This window comes from Bos taurus, chromosome 3, assembly GCF_002263795.3.
Source record: "Bos taurus isolate L1 Dominette 01449 registration number 42190680 breed Hereford chromosome 3, ARS-UCD2.0, whole genome shotgun sequence".
Taxonomy (NCBI): Eukaryota; Metazoa; Chordata; class Mammalia; order Artiodactyla; family Bovidae; genus Bos; species Bos taurus.
Window position 1 is genome coordinate 93,875,190 of NC_037330.1, and position 17,806 is coordinate 93,892,995.

Below are 17,806 nucleotides of genomic sequence, written 5' to 3' on the forward strand. Positions count from 1 at the left end.
CTTGATGTGATTTATGTTTGGAGAAGGTCTTTCTGGGGTAAAGAGTAGTAATGGGTAACCAATTGAACAGGATTTTGTGGTAGATTAGCTGGAGAGGATAATGACCTGTGTTGGTTCCATCACTTCATGGCAAATAGATGGGGAAATGATGGAAACAGTGACAAACTTTATTTTGGGGGGCTCCAAAATCACTGCAGATGGTGACTGCAGCCATGGAATTAAAAGACGCTTTCTCCTTGGAAGAAAAGTTATGATCAACCTAGACAGCATATTAAAAAGCAGAGACATTTCTTTGCCAACAAAGGTCTGTCTAGTCAAAGCTTTGGTTTTTCCATTAGTCATGTATGGATGTGAGAGTTGGACTATAAAGAAAGCTGAGCACCGAAGAATTGATGCTTTTGAACTGCGGTGTTGGAGAAGACTCTTGAGAGTCCTTTGGACTGCAAGGAGATCCAACCAGTCCATCCTAAGAGAGATCAGTTCTGAATATTCATTGAAAGGACTGATGCTGAAGCTGAAACTCTAGTACTTTGGCCACCTGATGCAAAGAACTGACTCATTTGAAAAGACCCTGATGCTGGGAAAGATTGAAGGTGGGAGAAGGGGATGACAGAGGATGAGATGGTTGGATGGCATCTCCGACTCAATGGACATGAGTTTGAGTAAGCTCCAGGAGTTGGTGATGGACAGGGGAGCCTGGCATGCTGCAGTCCATGGGGTCGCAAAGAGTCACACACGACTGAGCGACTGAACTGAACTGAACTGAGACAGATTTGGGATAACTTTTATTAGTAGGACTGGCAGCGGTGAAGGACGTTAAGAATTAAGGGAAATGCTGAGTGATGACAACTGCTAAATTTTTGGAAAATGGAAAGATACTAAGTTTTTGGATAGAGAGATGGTATCCCTGAAATGTAAAATCTTCTTAAATTAATTTTCGAGTGTACAGTAGTTTAAATTAGAATCACCAAGAATTTTTAAAAAAATTATAAGATAATACTTTAACTTAGTATGGAAGAATAAATGTTTGAGAGTAGCCAAAATAATTCAGAAAAAGAAAACTAGTGGAAGAAGATGTACTTTACCTTATAAAACTGCTTTAGTCAAGTATATACCATTGGCATAGGGATAGACAAATAGATCTCTGGAGCAGAATAGAAAGCCCAGAAGTAAATCCTAGTGTAAATTAAATTTTAGTCTATGAAAAAATAAAATATTTCAGTGAGAAAACAATGGTTTATTTAATAAATGGTGCTGTCACAACATATCTTTCTTAAAGAAAATAATGTTGGACCTTAGCACACTGCAAAAATAAATTCCACTTAAATGAAAATTCAGAATTTTAGAAGAAAATTTAAGAGTATATGTATATAACCTGTGGATTAGAGAAATCTTTTCACCATGGTAGGAAACCTAGAAGCTATAAGCATCTTTAACTACATAAACATTAGTATATTTTATAGGATAAAAGTACCATAAATAATGCCAAAGCAGATTAGGAAAAATAACATTTTTCAAATGTATATAACATATATAAAGGGTTATTATCTATAACGTAAAAAGAACACATACAAATTGATACGTATTGTTGAAAACAGAAAAATTGGCAAAAGACTTAATAGTTCAGAAAAGAGCAAATTCAAATCGTTAGTAAATACATGAAAATTTGCATAACCTAGTAGGATCAAGGAAATGCAAATTGAAGTAATTATTAGATATTACATCTCACCCATCCTGTTGACAAATTTTTAAAAAACTGATAACACCTATACACCTGAAACTAACACAACTTTGTAATTCAACTATATTTTAATTAAAAAAAAAAACAGCAACTGGTAACACCTAGTGTTGGAAACCATGTGTATACATTCTTGTTACAGATGAAAAGAGGAAATTTTACACTGATTCTGGAAAACAGTATTATAATATCTATTAGAATTTAAATATATCACATTTTAAAATCCAGCAAACACTTCCCTGGTAATATAGTGCATAGAAATGAGCACCAGCACTCAGGAAAATGTAGAAGGATAAATACTACAGTAGTGTTTAAAAGTGGCAAAAACTGGGAACAAATGTAAAAATCCTTGGGTGGGGAACTATTGAATAACCATCCAGACCATAGTCTATAATTTAATCATTTAAAAGGATACATTAGACATATGCTAATTGACTAAGGAGCTTCCCAGGTGGCTCGGTGAAGAATCTGCCTGCCAACACAGGAGACGTAGGAGACACAGTTCAATCCCTGGGTTGGGAATATCCTCTGGAGGAGAAAATGGCAACCCACTCCAGTATTCTTGCCTGGAAAATCTCATGAACAGAGAAGCCTGAAAGGCTATATTCCATAGGGTCTCTCTCGCAAAGAGCTGAACATGACTTAGTAACTGAGCACACAATCGACTAACAGGAACTTTCTTGGTGCATTGTTAAGGAAGAATTATAATATACAGAGAGATATCTGTTAATACACAATTTTAGTAAAACAGTGACAAAAAAGATAAAATCCTCCCTGTATTTATATAGAAAATTGGAATATATATATATTTGTGTATGGTTGAGTATAGAAAAAGGCATGGAAGAGTACATAGAAGATTGTTAACATTGAGACAGAAGTGGGAAATATGAAAATAATATTTTTTAAAGATGTCCACAGTAAAAGCACTATGGGTGATATGATTCCATTCAACTAAAAAATATATGTCTTCATATGCACTAAGGAAATGAGTTGATACCAATTTATAAATCAGGGTGGTGTGATTTCAAGTAATTCCTTGTATTTTTCATTATTTGAACTTTTAACAATGATTGTGGAAGGAAATAAAAGCTACTTTTATTTTGAGGGGAACAGAAAGAAAGTTAAATGGTGGTTCTTTTTTCCCCTCTTCATTTTGCAGTTGTGCTATATTGACTCCCAAACTGATGGTGGAATCCCTTCTTACTGTTTTGCTTTAATGGTGATGTTTTTTCTACAACAAAGAAAACCCCCTCTTCTTCCTTGCTTACTTGGAAGTTGGGTAAGCATGAGTTTGTAACATGTATGTGTATGTATATATGTATGTATGTATGTAGTTTGCTCTTGCAGAGTACTCGGTTCATACATTTAAAGCTGGATTTCTGGTTTGTCTGTTTGTTCATCTTGTTTTTTTCTTTTAATAATTTTTTCACTACCTGTCTGGAATGCCTTTTTATATAGATTGAAGGCTTTGACCCAAAAAGAATGGATGACTTTCAGCTGAAGGGCATAGTAGAAGAGAAGTTTGTGAAGTGGGAATATAATTCAAGTAGTGCAACTGAGAGAAACTCAATTGCTGAGGAAAACAAAGCTAAGGCAGACCAACCAAAAGATGATACCAAGAAGACAGAAACAACTAACCAAAGTAATGCCAGGAAGGAAAAATATGGCAAAGTAAGCTTATTTTGTTTTTGCTTTTGGCTTTTCTATCTGTAGAATTTGTGATACCTTTGATTAAAGCTATTTTAATAGTAGATTGACTGACTGACCTTAAGTAAGCCTCTTGGCCTCATATTCCTCATCTGTAAAGTGAGGGGTTGATCTGGTTTAGTTTTTCAGTACCAATATTCTTTAATGAATTCATATCTCATTTTGAAAGACTTGTATTATTTGAATCATATCAAGGTAATTCTTTGTATCCTTTTCATTTAGATAGAAAAATTTTCCTTTAGAGATGGGCTGTGACCAAAGCTTTAGTATATGACTATACTGATTATGTTGCCAGATTGGTGGATAAATGAAGACCTTATGCTTCTTTAGAGGGTGGCTTGCTTATTTAATCATTCAGCATTCATTTATTAAGGACCAGCTATGTGCCTGGCATTATCTTGAGCGCTAGATAACCCAAGATGAATATTCATGGATGATTATGTCCTCTAAAAGTGTGTAGTCTTCTGAAGCAGACAGACATGTTATTACAAAAATTACATTACAGATATCATTGCTCTAGCTATACTGAATTATATGTAGTTCTATAAACTCATATTCAAGTCTTCTGCTTTCCTAGACTACCTTCTACCCTTTCCTCAAACCATCAGTACTCCAGCTAATGATTTTGCTTATTCTCTAAGAAAACTGAGGCAGTGAAAAGAGAACTTCCATTCCTACCACTAGCTCCCACTCTGCACCCACATATTCTGCCTTGCTGCCTGCTTTCATAAAGGAACTTCCCCTGTTGTTGTCTGAAGTCATTTTCTCAACTTGTGTATTTTGTCTCATCTTTTCTTGTCTATTTTAGAACATTGCCCTAGCAATTCTATCCTAGGTTACCAATTTTTCATTCTCGATTGATCATACATGCTTTTATTTCTCCCACTTGAAAGAAAAATCTTGCTACCACTTCCCTTCCCAGCTATTTTCTTGCTTCCTTTTGAAGAAAACCTTCTTGAAAGAATTGTTTATGTATACTATTTCCCAGTTTCTCTGTCTCCTCGTAATTCAGTCTACTCAGGCTTTGATCCCTATCAATCTACCAAAACTTATATCATCAGTGTCCTCTGCATGGCTAAATCCAATAGTTATTTCTTAATTTTTATCTTTTTTTATTTGTCAGCAGCATTTGCCAGTTGATCATTTCCTTCTCTAAAAAATTTCTTAACTTGGCTTTCAGAATACCACACCCATGACTGGTTATTCCTCCTCAGTCTCTTTGTTGGTTCCTCCTTTCCTCTCCAATCACTTTAATGTTCTTGATCCCCCTTTTTTATGTGTCTACACTCCCTTGATGATTTCATCCAATCCCGTGGATTACTTCTCTCTTTCATACCCCATCCAAAGTCTATCAGGAAATCCTGTCATCTCTACTTCAAAATAAATCCAGTTTGGCCACCTCCCCTGTTACCATCCTAATCCTAGCCATATGATCTTTGGCCTGGATTACTACCACAACCTCATAAGTTTCCTTGAATTTACCCTTCCTTCCCCATTTTATAGTCTGTTCTCAACACAACAGTCAGAATTGTTCTTCTAAAACTTAAGTCAGATCATGCCCTTCTCCTTCCCCACCCTCCAGTTACCCCTCATTTAATTTAGAGTAAAGGCCAAAGAGTGCTTACTGATGAGCTGTTTCCTTCTCTCTCTGCCACACTAGTTTTCTTTTTAAAACTGTTTACACTCCTACTTTATCCTGCTTTAGTGTGTTTGCTCTGTTTCCTGTTCTTAGAATACTTTTTCTTCTTTTTCAAATCAAACCTTTTCAACAAGTCCTATCCTGACCACTGTATTTTAACACTGAAATCTCCTGCTTCCATATCCCATCTCCTTTACTAAACATACTCAACTTTTTCTTATTTCCACAACAATTTTCTTCTTCTAATTTACTGTGTAATTTACGTATTAAGTTTGTTGTTTATTATCTTCTTCTAGTTTACTCTAGATTGTAAACTCCATTAAGGCAAAAAACTTTGGTTTTTTTTTTTCATGGGTATATCCCCAGTGCATGGCACATAGTAGGCACTCAATGAATAGTTGTAGAATGGAATGAGTGAATGACTGTTTTATGCTTTTTTATACCTTAGTGGTCACTTTTAGTCAGCATTCATCTAGCTAATTCCTTTAGAATTTAGATACTACCTTTTCTGTTAAGACCCCTCTGATTTAGAGGTCCATTTTAACTTACAGCCTTTACTGTAAATGTTAAAAGGTCTCTTCCACTCCTAATGGTCTGTGAAAGAGGACCTCATCTTGTTTGAGTGGCACTATGCAGTAATGATAAGCAGCATGGACCCACGTGGTCCTGAGTCACATCCAACTTCATAGTTGTTGAATTAGTTATTTATGTGTAGCACTTAGAAGAGTGAGTGATGCATGGTTTACATGGCAGCTCCTGTTTTTTTTTTTTTTCCTTTTATCCGCAGCACAGTGCTATGGATTTAGTGGGTTCTAAAATGTTTGTTGAATGAAGGAATTAGCTTTTGAAAACCCTGGGCCTTTACATAGATTTTATAAGTAATTGCTATAATGGAAGAGTTATAGTAGTTATACAGTGGTTAGCAACCTTGGTTGCACAGGAGAATCACTTAGAAAGGAAGCTTTAAAAATCTCTGTCCATTAAGTCATAGTCTTGGAAAGGGTATAGGAGATGGGAATGGGGTCAAACTAAAATTAGTGAATTTTAGTGCTCTCAGTGTGATTCTAATGTGCAGCCAAGGTTGAGAATCACTGGTTTAGTGGAAAGAACACAAAATTCTAGGAGTTAGTAATCTGGGACACTGTGTTCCCAGCTGTGCCACAAATTGCTTTTTGGCAACTAACCCCTTTATGCCTCAGTTTTTGAAAAGGTGATCCATCTCTAAGGCCTTTTTAAATTGAAAATTAAGTGATTCTATAGTTTTGTGAAGCTTAAAGGTATTTTTTCTTTTCTAGTCTCCTTTAACATTGGAAACACCAAATCGGGTGTCCCTGGGACAGTTATGGTTAGAGCTGCTAAAATTTTACACACTGGATTTTGCTTTGGAGGAATATGTCATATGTGTACGAATAAAAGATATTTTAACAAGAGAAAACAAAAACTGGCCTAAAAGGCGGATAGCCATTGAAGGTGAGATGATATGTTATATTTCATTTGGAGAATTTTTGTGTGTGTGTGCTACTCATTATCTATTTCTTTTTTAAAAATTAATTTATTTGTTTTTGGCTGTGCTAGGTCTTCATAGCTATGCACAGGCTTTGTCTAGTTGTGGCGAGTGGGGGCTGCTCTTTGTTGTGATGCGAAGCTGTGGCTTTTCTTGTTGGGGAGCATGGGGTCTAGGCATGCAGGCTTCAGTAGTTGCAACTCATGGGCTCTTGGAACACTGGCTCAGTAGTTGTGATGCTGGGACTTAGTTGCTCCACAGCATGTGGAATCTTCCTGGACCAGGGATTGAACGCATGTCCCCTACCTTGGCAGATGAATTCTTAACCACTAGACAATCAGGGAAGCCCCCTCCTCATCTATTTCTAAAATAGTATTATATATAAATTTTACCCTTTCACTTTGTAGCACTATATGCCACCAGGTTGTCAGTAAATATTTTGGATAAATTCTTTATTAAGTCCATGATAGCTTAATAGGATTAATGCTTATTTGAAAGTTTCTAGTCTGTAAATATTATAATGGCTAGGGTTATTAGCTTATTTACATGCCTTTATTTTTAATTGTAAAAAATTTCAAAATATAGAAAAATAGAATAGCTATATAAATGAATAAGATAGCTTTGAATATATTTGTGCCATAAAATTATGTTAAAGTATAATTTTAAAACTCAGTTTTTCATTGTCTTGTAAAGTACCTCATCTGTTAAATGTGGCTAAGCTAAAGGAAAAAAGAACAATTGATATTGACAAATAAGCTTTCATATGAAATCTCAAGAACATTAAGATAGAAATTAATAGTAAATATTGAAGAATAGTAAAGAATATTAATAATATGGCTTCCAAATTCTTAATAAAAAAATTTAAATTCTACAACATTTTGCTCATCTTTTATAGATAGGAAATTGAATTTCTGTCATCATTTTATTATTAGTCTGTTTAGACTGCACATTCTTCTGTTCCCTTCATCCTCTGTATGCCTTCTCTATTGTCAGTTGGACCTATAGATATTCTCATGCACTCACATCTTTTACTCTCTTGAGATCTGAAGTCTGCAACCATCATAATTTCTCTGCCTTTTTTTCCCCTAGAAAAGGGAAAGAGGCTAGGTAAAGCTTTTTAAAGCCTATGGATTTAGATAACAGTAAAAAGAAAAGTAACAGATGCCCCAATCTTAATATTATGAAGCCTGGCCTATTATTAATTCTTTTACTTAATGATCTTCAGTAGTGGAGAAAATGTGTATTGTCTTTTGGGTGGCATCATTCTTTTTTCCTGGGGCATATTTTTATTAAGGCTTATAAAATCCAAACACCCATAAACATTTTGAGAATTCTGTTCTATGCTCCTAGTAATGAGGATTCAGTTGTCACAAGCATTTTCAGCATAGACATTTTAGACTGGATCAGAATTGAAATTTTGGTTTAATCTTTACTTTTAGGTTTCTTTCTGCTTTTCTTTCTATTATTTCTCTTTCTTTCTGTCTTTAATTTTCTGATTATTACTGAAGTTAATCTTAAAATATAACTTGAATCCTTGAGTGTTTTAGGTTGTATATTATTTGTTTAAATTGCAAGGAGTATATAACTAAAGAATACTATGACAAGAGATGAAAATTATTAATAAAATAGGTCCCAGAGCTTGAAAAATTTCACTCTAAGACTGTACAGTGAAACATGTTAGCATAGCTTTTTCTACCAATTTCATCACTGCAATTTTGTAATTACTAAGTTGGCCTCCTCAGCCATTCTGTCATTAATTACCTTATTTTATTCTTTTCTCCCTCTTTTTTTTAAGTTTTTTATTTTATGATAGAAACAGAAGAAAGACACTGCTTTTTCATTTCCAGTTAGCAGGACCTCTCACTGGGAGTGGGGAAACGTACTCTGCTGACAATGTAGCTGTTCGTATAAGCTTGGAAATGGAGTTTGTTAGTAAATACTTAGCTACTGACCATTTTCTTTTTTACTAGATCCATTTTCAATCAAGAGGAATGTTGCACGGAGCTTGAACAGCCAGCTTGTCTATGAATATGTTGTAGAGAGATTCAGGGCAGCTTATCGTTACTTTGCCTGTCCTCAGAAGAAGGGTGGAAATAAATCTACAGTGGATTCCATGAAAAAAGAGAAGGGGAAAATAAGCAATAAGAAACCAGTGAAGACTGAAACTGTGGCATCCAGTTGTTGCACTCTACTTGGGGAAAGCACAGAAAAAGTAAATGCAGGAAAAGGTCAACCTGATAAATACAATGAAATGGAATGTACATCACAGCGATGTATTACTGAAGCTGATAATTTGTTGGTAAATGATCTAGATTTGGCTAAACGTGGACAGGAATCTTCATCTCTTTCTACCAGTGAAAACAGTGAATTAGAGCCCAGATCAATTAAAAATCAAGATGTTTTAGCACCCTCAGAAACTTGTTTTAAAAAGGATTTCAGCCAGTATAATTGCATTGATTATAAATCCCCTGAACCAGATGAATCTTCTGGTACAGACTGTAGGTCAGATTTAGAAACAAAAAGTTCACATCAGATTGTGTGCACTGACACATCTGCTACCTCTTGCAACTGCAAAGCTACAGAAGATGCTTCTGACCCTAATGATGATGAGAACCACCCCATCCAGGAATTATATTATGTGTTTGATAAGTTTATTTTAACCTCTGGCAAGGTAGGATACAGTTTGTAAACATTCTGTAAGATTTTGTGGTTGTTGTATGACTCTGTATTTAATGGTTTTTAGATTCAGAAGTGTAAAAATAGCTTCTGTGATGTTAGACTGCTTTTGGAATGGTATTGTGGTGTGTGTGTGTGTGTATATATATATATATATATATATATATATATATTTTTTTTTTTTTTTTTTTACTTTTTGTGTATTTGCCTTATAAGAATGTACATGAAACCCTGAAAAGCACTCTTTTTCTGGTTGGTGTGCTTAACTTTTTCATATATGAAAGGATTTGTTACAAAAGTGAGTTTGGTAAAGGCAGCATATATTTTAAGTTTTGTTGCTTTTTTATAGGTGTGATTATATTTCCTTCTACAAAGGAGAACACAGTGTAAACTTTAATAGTATTTTAAAGTTTTTGATGAAGCTTAGGAGCTGTTATATAAACTTAACTAAAGATAGTTGAGTTAAAACTATGTAAGGTCAGGAACCAAAAAAAAAAAAAAAAGAAAAAATTCAGAACCTGTGTCTGCCACTGAGCTTCTCTTTGGATTTTGGCACTTTTCTCATGAGTCTTTAACTTTTCTACTTTTAAAGTGGAATAGTCTGAACTTTAGCTTGATGAATTACAGAAAATAAGCTACTTTGTAACAGAAAATAATTACTTTGTGAATAAAATTTTAGCTAAGTTTTACATTGCCTCAAGTACAGGGTATGTAACTGAACATATTATCAGCGCCTCGTATGAAAAAATGATTATATAGATAATGTATAAATCAAATAGAATACCAAAAAACCCTGAAAAGTCATCAAGTTTTATTGTTTGATCAATAATTATTTATTAACAAGCTTAAAAAATTTTACCCTAATTACTAAAATGTGTATTTTCATCCTTTTTAAGGGTACTCTGTCCCATTTTGTTTAGGTGTAGTATTTAGGGCATGTTGCTGCTGCTGCTGCTAAGTCGCTTCAGTCGTGTCCGACTCTGTGCGACCCCATAGACGGCAGCCCACCAGGCTCCCCCGTCCCTGGGATTCTCCAGGCAGGAGTACTGGAGTGGGTTGCCATTTCCTTCTCCAATGCATGAAAGTGAAAAGTGAAAGTGAAGTCGCTCAGTCATGTCTGACTCTTAGCAACCCCATGGACTGTAGTCTACCAGGCTCCTCTGTCCGTGGGATTTTCCAGGCAAGAGTACTGGAGTGGGGTGCCATTATAATGGACTGTTAAAAAGATGAAATAAATGGCAGATTTTTAGAAGAGCCTCTTAATAATATAACTGCAGCTTACATTTCTTATACTTTTTTTTTCCTGGAAACTTATCTTAGGGTAACTGTTTCTCCAATTTTATTTCTCTCTGTATTTATCTGTAACATATTTCTAGAATTTTCTGTAAATATGTCATTTTTATAAAGGTTTTTAAGCTGATAATGGCACCCCACTCCAGTACTCTTGCCTGGAAAATCCCATGGACGGAGGAGCCTGGTAGGCTGCAGTCCATGGGGTCGCTAGAGTCGGACACGACTGAGCGACTTCCCTTTCACTTTTCACTTTCATGCATTGGAGAAGGAAATGGCAACCCACTCCAGTGTTCTTGCCTTGAGAATCCCCGGGACGGGGCAGCCTAGTGGGCTGCTGTCTATGGGGTCACACACAGTCGGACACGACTGAAGCGACTTAGCAGAGCAGCAGATAGCAGCAGGAGCACAGTATTCTCACAAATACAAATTTCTGTGTATATTTGGCTAGGTAACTGTCCAGACTAATCCTGGAGAAAGAAGCTAAGTTCCTAAGCATATTACAATAAAGCAAAGAGTAGTGCTCTTCCTTAATCATATATTTTTTTTTTCTCCAAGCTTGAATTTTTACTGTTTTGGTTCCCTGTCTGGTAGTCCATTGGAATATATTTGAAAATGGTATTGACAGGGTTTGAAAGTTAAGTTTGTGATTATTGCCTAAGAATTGTTTCTTGTATATAGTTACTTTTAGTGTTCAGCCCTTTAGTTTGTTTTCTTGAGTACCATGTTAATGTAATAAATTGAACCAACTAGTCTAGGTTCTATAATTAATTGACTCTAAAGACAGAAAATGTTTAGAGTGAAATGAAAGGTACCACTTGAACTTTCTTTATAATCTAGTTTGTTAAGGACCTTAATAGATTAAAATGGGATGCATACATTTCATTTTGGGAGCTGATCAAACTCTTTGAAATAACCTGTTGCTTTTGTGTCTCCTGCTATTTCCTTTATCCTTCATTTTCAGGTAAATCTAATCCTTGGTAATATCATTTTAGTGAAGAAGAAAATGTTGGCTCAAAGTATGTTTATTTACATTTAATACTGAATTTCAGTAATATGCTTTTTTTTTTTTTAACCTCTTGAAAGTGCAGGCTTTCAGACTGAGTTACTAGTTTCTTTTTGTACTACTTTGTAAGTGATTATGAAGTCCCTCAATAGCTTGTTTGATTATTAGATTTTTTTTTTAACCTTTGTATAGCCGCCAACAATAGTATGCAGCATCTGCAAAAAGGATGGCCATTCAAAAAATGATTGCCCAGAGGATTTCAGGAAAATTGATTTAAAACCTCTACCACCAATGACAAATCGATTTCGGGATATACTTGATTTAGTATGTAAAAGATGTTTTGGTAAGTCTTTTATTATTAGAGCTACTGAGACTAGATTTTTTTTTAGTTTTGGTATTTATTTATTTTTTTACTTGAATATAGTTTGCTAACATTTTGTTTGAGTAGAGCTTCTAAATAGTTTAGACACCCAACACATATATTTATTAAGTGCCTACTCAATGCCAAAGGGAATGCAGAGTCCATAGTGTTGCTTTTAAGGAGCCTTAGACTCTAGATTTGTGCTTCTAGTTTGATGGTCACTAGATATATGTGGCTATTTCAGTTCAGTTCAGTCGCTCAGTCGTGTCTACTCTTTCAGTCGCTCAGTCGTGTCTGACTCTTTCAACCCCATGAACCATAGCAAGCTAGGCCTCCCTGTCCATCACCAACTCCCAGAGTCCACCCAAACCCATGTCCATCGAGTCGGTGACACCATCCGACCATCTCATCCTCTGTCATCCCCTTCTCCTCCTGCCCTCAGTCTTTCCCAGCATCAGGGTCTTTTCACATGAGTCAGCTCTTCACATCAGGTGGCCAAAGTATTGGAGTTTCAGCTTCAACATCAGTCCTTCCAATGAACACCCAGGACGGATCTTCTTTAGGATGGACTGGTTGGATCTCCTTGCAGTCCAAGGGACTCTCAAGAGTCTTCTCCAACACCATAGTTCAAAAGCATCAATTCTTCGGCGCTCAGCTTTCTTCACAGTCCAACTCTCACATCCATACATGACCACTGGAAAAACCATAGCCTTGACTAGATGGACCTTTGTTGGCAAAGTAATGTCTCTGCTTTTTTAATATGCTATCTAGGTTGGTCATAACTGTCTTTCCAAGGAGTAAGCGTCTTTTAATTTCATGGCTGCAGTCACCATCTGCAGTGATTTTGGAGCCCAGAAAAATAAAATCAGCCACTGTTTCCCCATCTACTTGCCATGAAGTGATGGGACCGGATGCCATGATCTTAGTTTTCTGAATGTTGAGCTTTAAGCTAACTTTTTCACTCTCCTCTTTGACTTTCATCAAGAGGCTCTTTAGTTCTTCACTTTCTACCATAAGGGTGGTGTCCTCCGCATATCTGAGGTTATTGATAATTCTCCCGACCATCTTGATTCCGACTTGTGTTTCCTCCAGCCCAGTGTTTCTCATGATGTACTCTGCATATAAGTTAAATAAGCAGGGTGACAATATACAGCCTTGACGAACTCCTTTTCCTATTTGGAACCAGTCTGTTGTTCCATGTCCAGTTCTAACTGTTGCTTCCTGACCTGCATACACGTTTCTCAAGAGGCAGATCAGGTGGTCTGACATTCCCATCTCTTTGAGAATTTTCCACAGTTTGTGGTGATCCACACAGTCAAAGGCTTTGACATAGTCAATAAAGCAGAAATAGATGTCTTTCTGGAACCCTTGCTTTTTTGATGATCCAGCGGATGTTGGCAATTTGATCTCTGGTTCCTCTGCCTTTTCTAAAACCAGCTTGATCATCTGGAAGTTCATGGTTCACGTATTGCTGAAGCCTGGCTTGGAGAATTTTCAGCATTACTTTACTAGAGTGTGAGATGAGTGCAATTGTGCAGTAGTTTGAGCATTCTTTGGCATTGCCTTTCTTTGGGATTGGAATGAAAACTGACCTTTTCCAGTCCTGTGGCCACTGCTGAGTTTTCCAAATTTGCTGGCATATGGAGTGCAGTACTTTAACAGCATCATCTTCCAAGATTTGAAATAGCTCAATTGGAATTTCATCACCTCCACTAGCTTTGTTCATAGTGATGCTTTCTAAGGCCCACTTGACATCACATTTCAGGATGTCTGGCTCTAGGTGAGTGATCACACCATCGTGATTATCTTGGTCGTGAACGTCTTTTTTGTACAGTTCTTCTGTGTATTCTTGCCATCTCTTCTTAATATCTTCTGTTTCTGTTAGGTCCCTACCATTTCTGTCCTTTATTGTGCCCATCTTTGCATGAAATGTTCCCTTGGTATCTCTAATTTTCTTGAAGAGATCTCTGCTGCTGCTGCTGCTGCTAAGTCGCTTCAGTCGTGTCCAACTCTGTGCGACCCCATAGATGGCAGCCCACCAGGCTCCCCCGTCCCTGGCATTCTCCAGGCAAGAACACTGGAGTGGGTTACCATTTCCTTCTCCAATGCATGCAAGTGAAAAGTGAAAGTGAAGTCGCTCAGTCGTGTCTGACTTTTAGCAACCCCATGGACTGCAGCCTACCAGGCTCCTCCATCCATGGGATTTTCCAGGCAAGAGTACTGGAGTGGGGTGCCATAGCCTTCTCCGATAGTCTTTCCCATTCTATTGTTTTCCTCTATTTCTTTGCATTGATCCCTGAGGAAGGCTTTCTTATCTCTCCTTGCTGTTCTTTGGAGCTCTGCATTCAAATGGATATATCTTTCCTTTGCTCCTTTGCTTTTCGCTTCCCTTCTTTTCACAGCTATTTGTGGCTGTTTAAATTAAATAAAGAATTCAGCTCCTCAGTTAAACTAGCGCACTTCAAGTACTGATGTGTACTGGCCTGCCTTTAGCTGCTGCATGTGGCTAGTGGCTACTGCATTGGACAGTCTGGTTAGAGAACATTGCTGTCATTGCAGTTTTCTTGCACCGTATTGCTCTAAATGGATGTATACCAACCCATGTATGTACACATATTTATAAATATTTCTCTGTGACCATCTTAACCTTTATCAAGCTAAATATGAGGTTGTACTGATGTCTCCAACTCTAATACATTACCGTGTGGCTCTTTCTAGCCTCCTTTTTCTGCTTATTTGTAAATCTCCAACTCTTAACAGGGAGAAACCTGACTTCCACCATGTGCCACCGATTTATTTAATTGCTCCATTTAAGTACACATGTATGGCATTATCAGAACTGTTATCGTCTACCCCAATGGGAAGCAACTTTATCAATTAGAGTACAGTGCTTATGTGCAGTTCCTTTAACCTTCAGTCTTAAAGACTCTACTTAATTTTGAAATTATTTAGATTAGCACTGTTTCCCCCTACTCCCTTGAGTGAAGTTTTCTTACACATTTATAATACAGCAGGATTCTTTTGCTATAGACTACATTCCATCCTGAATTCCCTGACCTCTTAGATAATTTTTTAAAATTTGCGTACCATAAAGTTGACTCCTTCTTTGTACTGCAAAGTTCCGTGGGTGTTTACAAGTGCATCATGTCATATATTACCATTAGAGTATCTACAGAATAGTTTCTCCACTCTTAAAAAAAAACACCTGTATTTCAGCTATTCAGCTTGCAACCATTGATGCTGCATTTGTTTTTCAAAAGATGAATATTAGTTTAATTCTTTACCATATTAACTCTTTGAGTCTAGAGGAAGAAATAGGAAAAAAAGACTATTCTTAAGGAGTATGTGGTTTTATTTGGAAAAATAAATGAATATAAATGAAATAACTGGAAAACTGAAAGTATAAACTGACAAGAACGAAGGAATGAAGGTTTGGAGAACAAAGGAAATTCAGTTAAGGAGAGGTCATTGAAGGCTATGATTGGTCAGAGCAGCTTATAAGGAAAATAGGAGTCTTGACCAGGCATTTGAGGGAACTGTTAGATTTAATTGAATTGGGTATCTAGTGTAAGTATGAGAATAGTCTTAATAGAAGGGAAAAAAACAGCATGTATATGGGAGAGAGTGGATTGTATGACAAAATATTAAATGATTTGTAGAAGAAACTATGTCTTACAGCTGTTTCATAGGGGAAATGGTCATGTGTAATATACATAGATCTATAAAATTATTTTTCTGCACTTTCTCTGCACCTTCCTTCCCAGTAACATTTATGTGTTTAATGTCAGAAAATTCAACAAATTATGAAGAAAAATGAAGTTTTTAGGGTAAAAAATTGAAAACATTTTCATATTTCATTTTCCTTTCTTTTCTTTTTCCTTTTTTTTTTTTTTAACTTAGATGAATTGTCACCACCTTTTTCTGAACAACACAACAGGGAACAAATATTAATTGGCTTGGAAAAGTTTATTCAAAAAGAATATGATGGTATGTTGTATGTCAAAATTGATTGCTTTCATTATTGTAGTCACCTGGTTTGAGTTTCATTCATTTGTATAAAAGTGCTTATTTCTTCATTCATTTGTTTGTAAGTATATTGCATGTTATGTGTTAGGTACTATTCAAGTTGCTGGGGATACAGTGCTAATAAAAGAGGTGAAGCTTGCTTTCATTAAGCTTATATTATTATATTAAGAGGGGTGACAGATAATCAACTGACAAGTAAATAACAACATCAGGAAATAATAAATACTGGTAAATACAGAGGTTAAAAGGATAGTGATGAGTTATTATGGTAGTTATCTCTGGTAAGGTGACATTTGAGCAAAGCCGTGAATAATATGAAGGAGCAAGTCACTATGAATATTTAAGGAGAGAACATTCTAGAAAGGAGGAGTATTAAGTGCAAATATATCATGACTGAATTATGCTTGACATGTTTGAAAATCAGTGTGACTTGAGTGGAGTGTGTGAAGTAGATTGTCTAGAAAATTGAGGTCAGAAAGTTAACCTAGAGTTTAGATAATGAGTCTTATAGATTTTGAGAAGAAAGACTTTAAATTTTATTTTGAATGTCTCATGAGAAGCTTCTGGAGGGTCTTAACAGATAAGACCTGATCTGAAAGAATAGAGTACAGGCCCATAAGGATAGAAGGAAACAGAACATTTAGAAAGCTGTTGCATAAGTTCAGATGAAAGACATAATGGTGATTTGAAAGAGTCAATGAGAAACAAATAGAAGATATATTTTGAATGTAGAGTCAGCAGGATTTGTTGATGCGATACGTGTTAGATGTGAGAAAAAGAAAGGAGTCAAGGACAGTTTCAAAGTTTTTCATTCACTTTTTGGATGGTGCTGTTTAACTGAGATGACAAAAGTATCAAGAGCAGGGTTTAGGTATGGGGTAAAGAATCAAGAGTTCTATGGTCATATATTTGAGAAGAGGATAAAGAGTTGATATATAATCAGAATGAACTTATATCTTTACAAGGTGATCTTTTTTGTGCTACAAGATTCTAGTTTTTAATTATATTTTGCTAGTGTATATTGACCAAATCTAAGTTCCTATTATATTAAACCCATGCACATTTTTATCTGCTGATGAATGTAGGTTCTTATATGTCTCTCAGCTGTCATTGATTTCAAGTAGGGCCTCAGAACTGAATAGGAGGATTAAGTTTTGAAAATACAGAATTTGTTATCTAAATGTGCAGGCTATAAGAGTTAATAGGGAGAATAATCCAATCCTGGTAAGCCACAACTTGTTTGAAGTAGCAACTGTTACTGAGTGACACTGAGCATGAAGGAGATAGTAAGAATAAACGTCAACATCCTAGGAATCAGTGAACTAAAATGGATGGGAATGGGTGAATTTAATTCAGATGACCATTATATCTACTCCTGTGGGCAAGAATTTCATAGAAGAAATGGAGTAGCCCCCATAATTAACAAAAGAGTCCAAAATATAGTACTTGGGTGCAACCTCAAAAATGACAGAATAATCTTGATTTCTTTCTAAAGGAAGCCATTCAACATCACAGTAATCAAGTCTATGCCCCTACCACCGATGCTGAAGAAGCTGAAGTTGATCGGTTCTGTGAAGACCTAGAAGACCTCCTAGAACTAACACCTAAAAAAGATATGTTCTATTCATCATCAGGGATTGAAATGCAAAAGTAGAAAGTCAAGATATATCTGGAGTAACAGGCAAGTTTGGCCTTGGAGAACAAAATGAAGCAGGGCAAAGGTTAACTGAATTCTGCCAAGAAAATGCATTTAGTCATAGCAAATACCCTTTTTCAACAACACAAGAGACGACTTTACACATGGACATCACCAAATGGTCAATACTGAAATCAAATTGATTACATTCTTTGTAGCTGAA

At 36.0% G+C, this 17,806-nt stretch overlaps 1 protein-coding gene across 14 annotated transcripts in view; it reads left to right on the top strand.

Moving 5' to 3' along the window:
- The window catches only part of TUT4 (terminal uridylyl transferase 4), a 143,722-nt gene that overhangs the window by 87,578 nt on the left and 38,338 nt on the right, over positions 1-17,806 (top strand). For all 14 annotated transcript variants that reach the window (XM_059884619.1, XM_005204565.5, XM_005204560.4 and 11 more), the window contains 6 exons: positions 2,898-3,017; positions 3,197-3,409; positions 6,380-6,554; positions 8,559-9,259; positions 11,753-11,903; positions 15,822-15,908. In XM_059884619.1, coding sequence (XP_059740602.1) covers positions 2,898-3,017; positions 3,197-3,409; positions 6,380-6,554; positions 8,559-9,259; positions 11,753-11,903; positions 15,822-15,908 — 1,447 coding nt within the window. The remainder of the gene's footprint in view (positions 1-2,897; positions 3,018-3,196; positions 3,410-6,379; positions 6,555-8,558; positions 9,260-11,752; positions 11,904-15,821; positions 15,909-17,806) is intronic.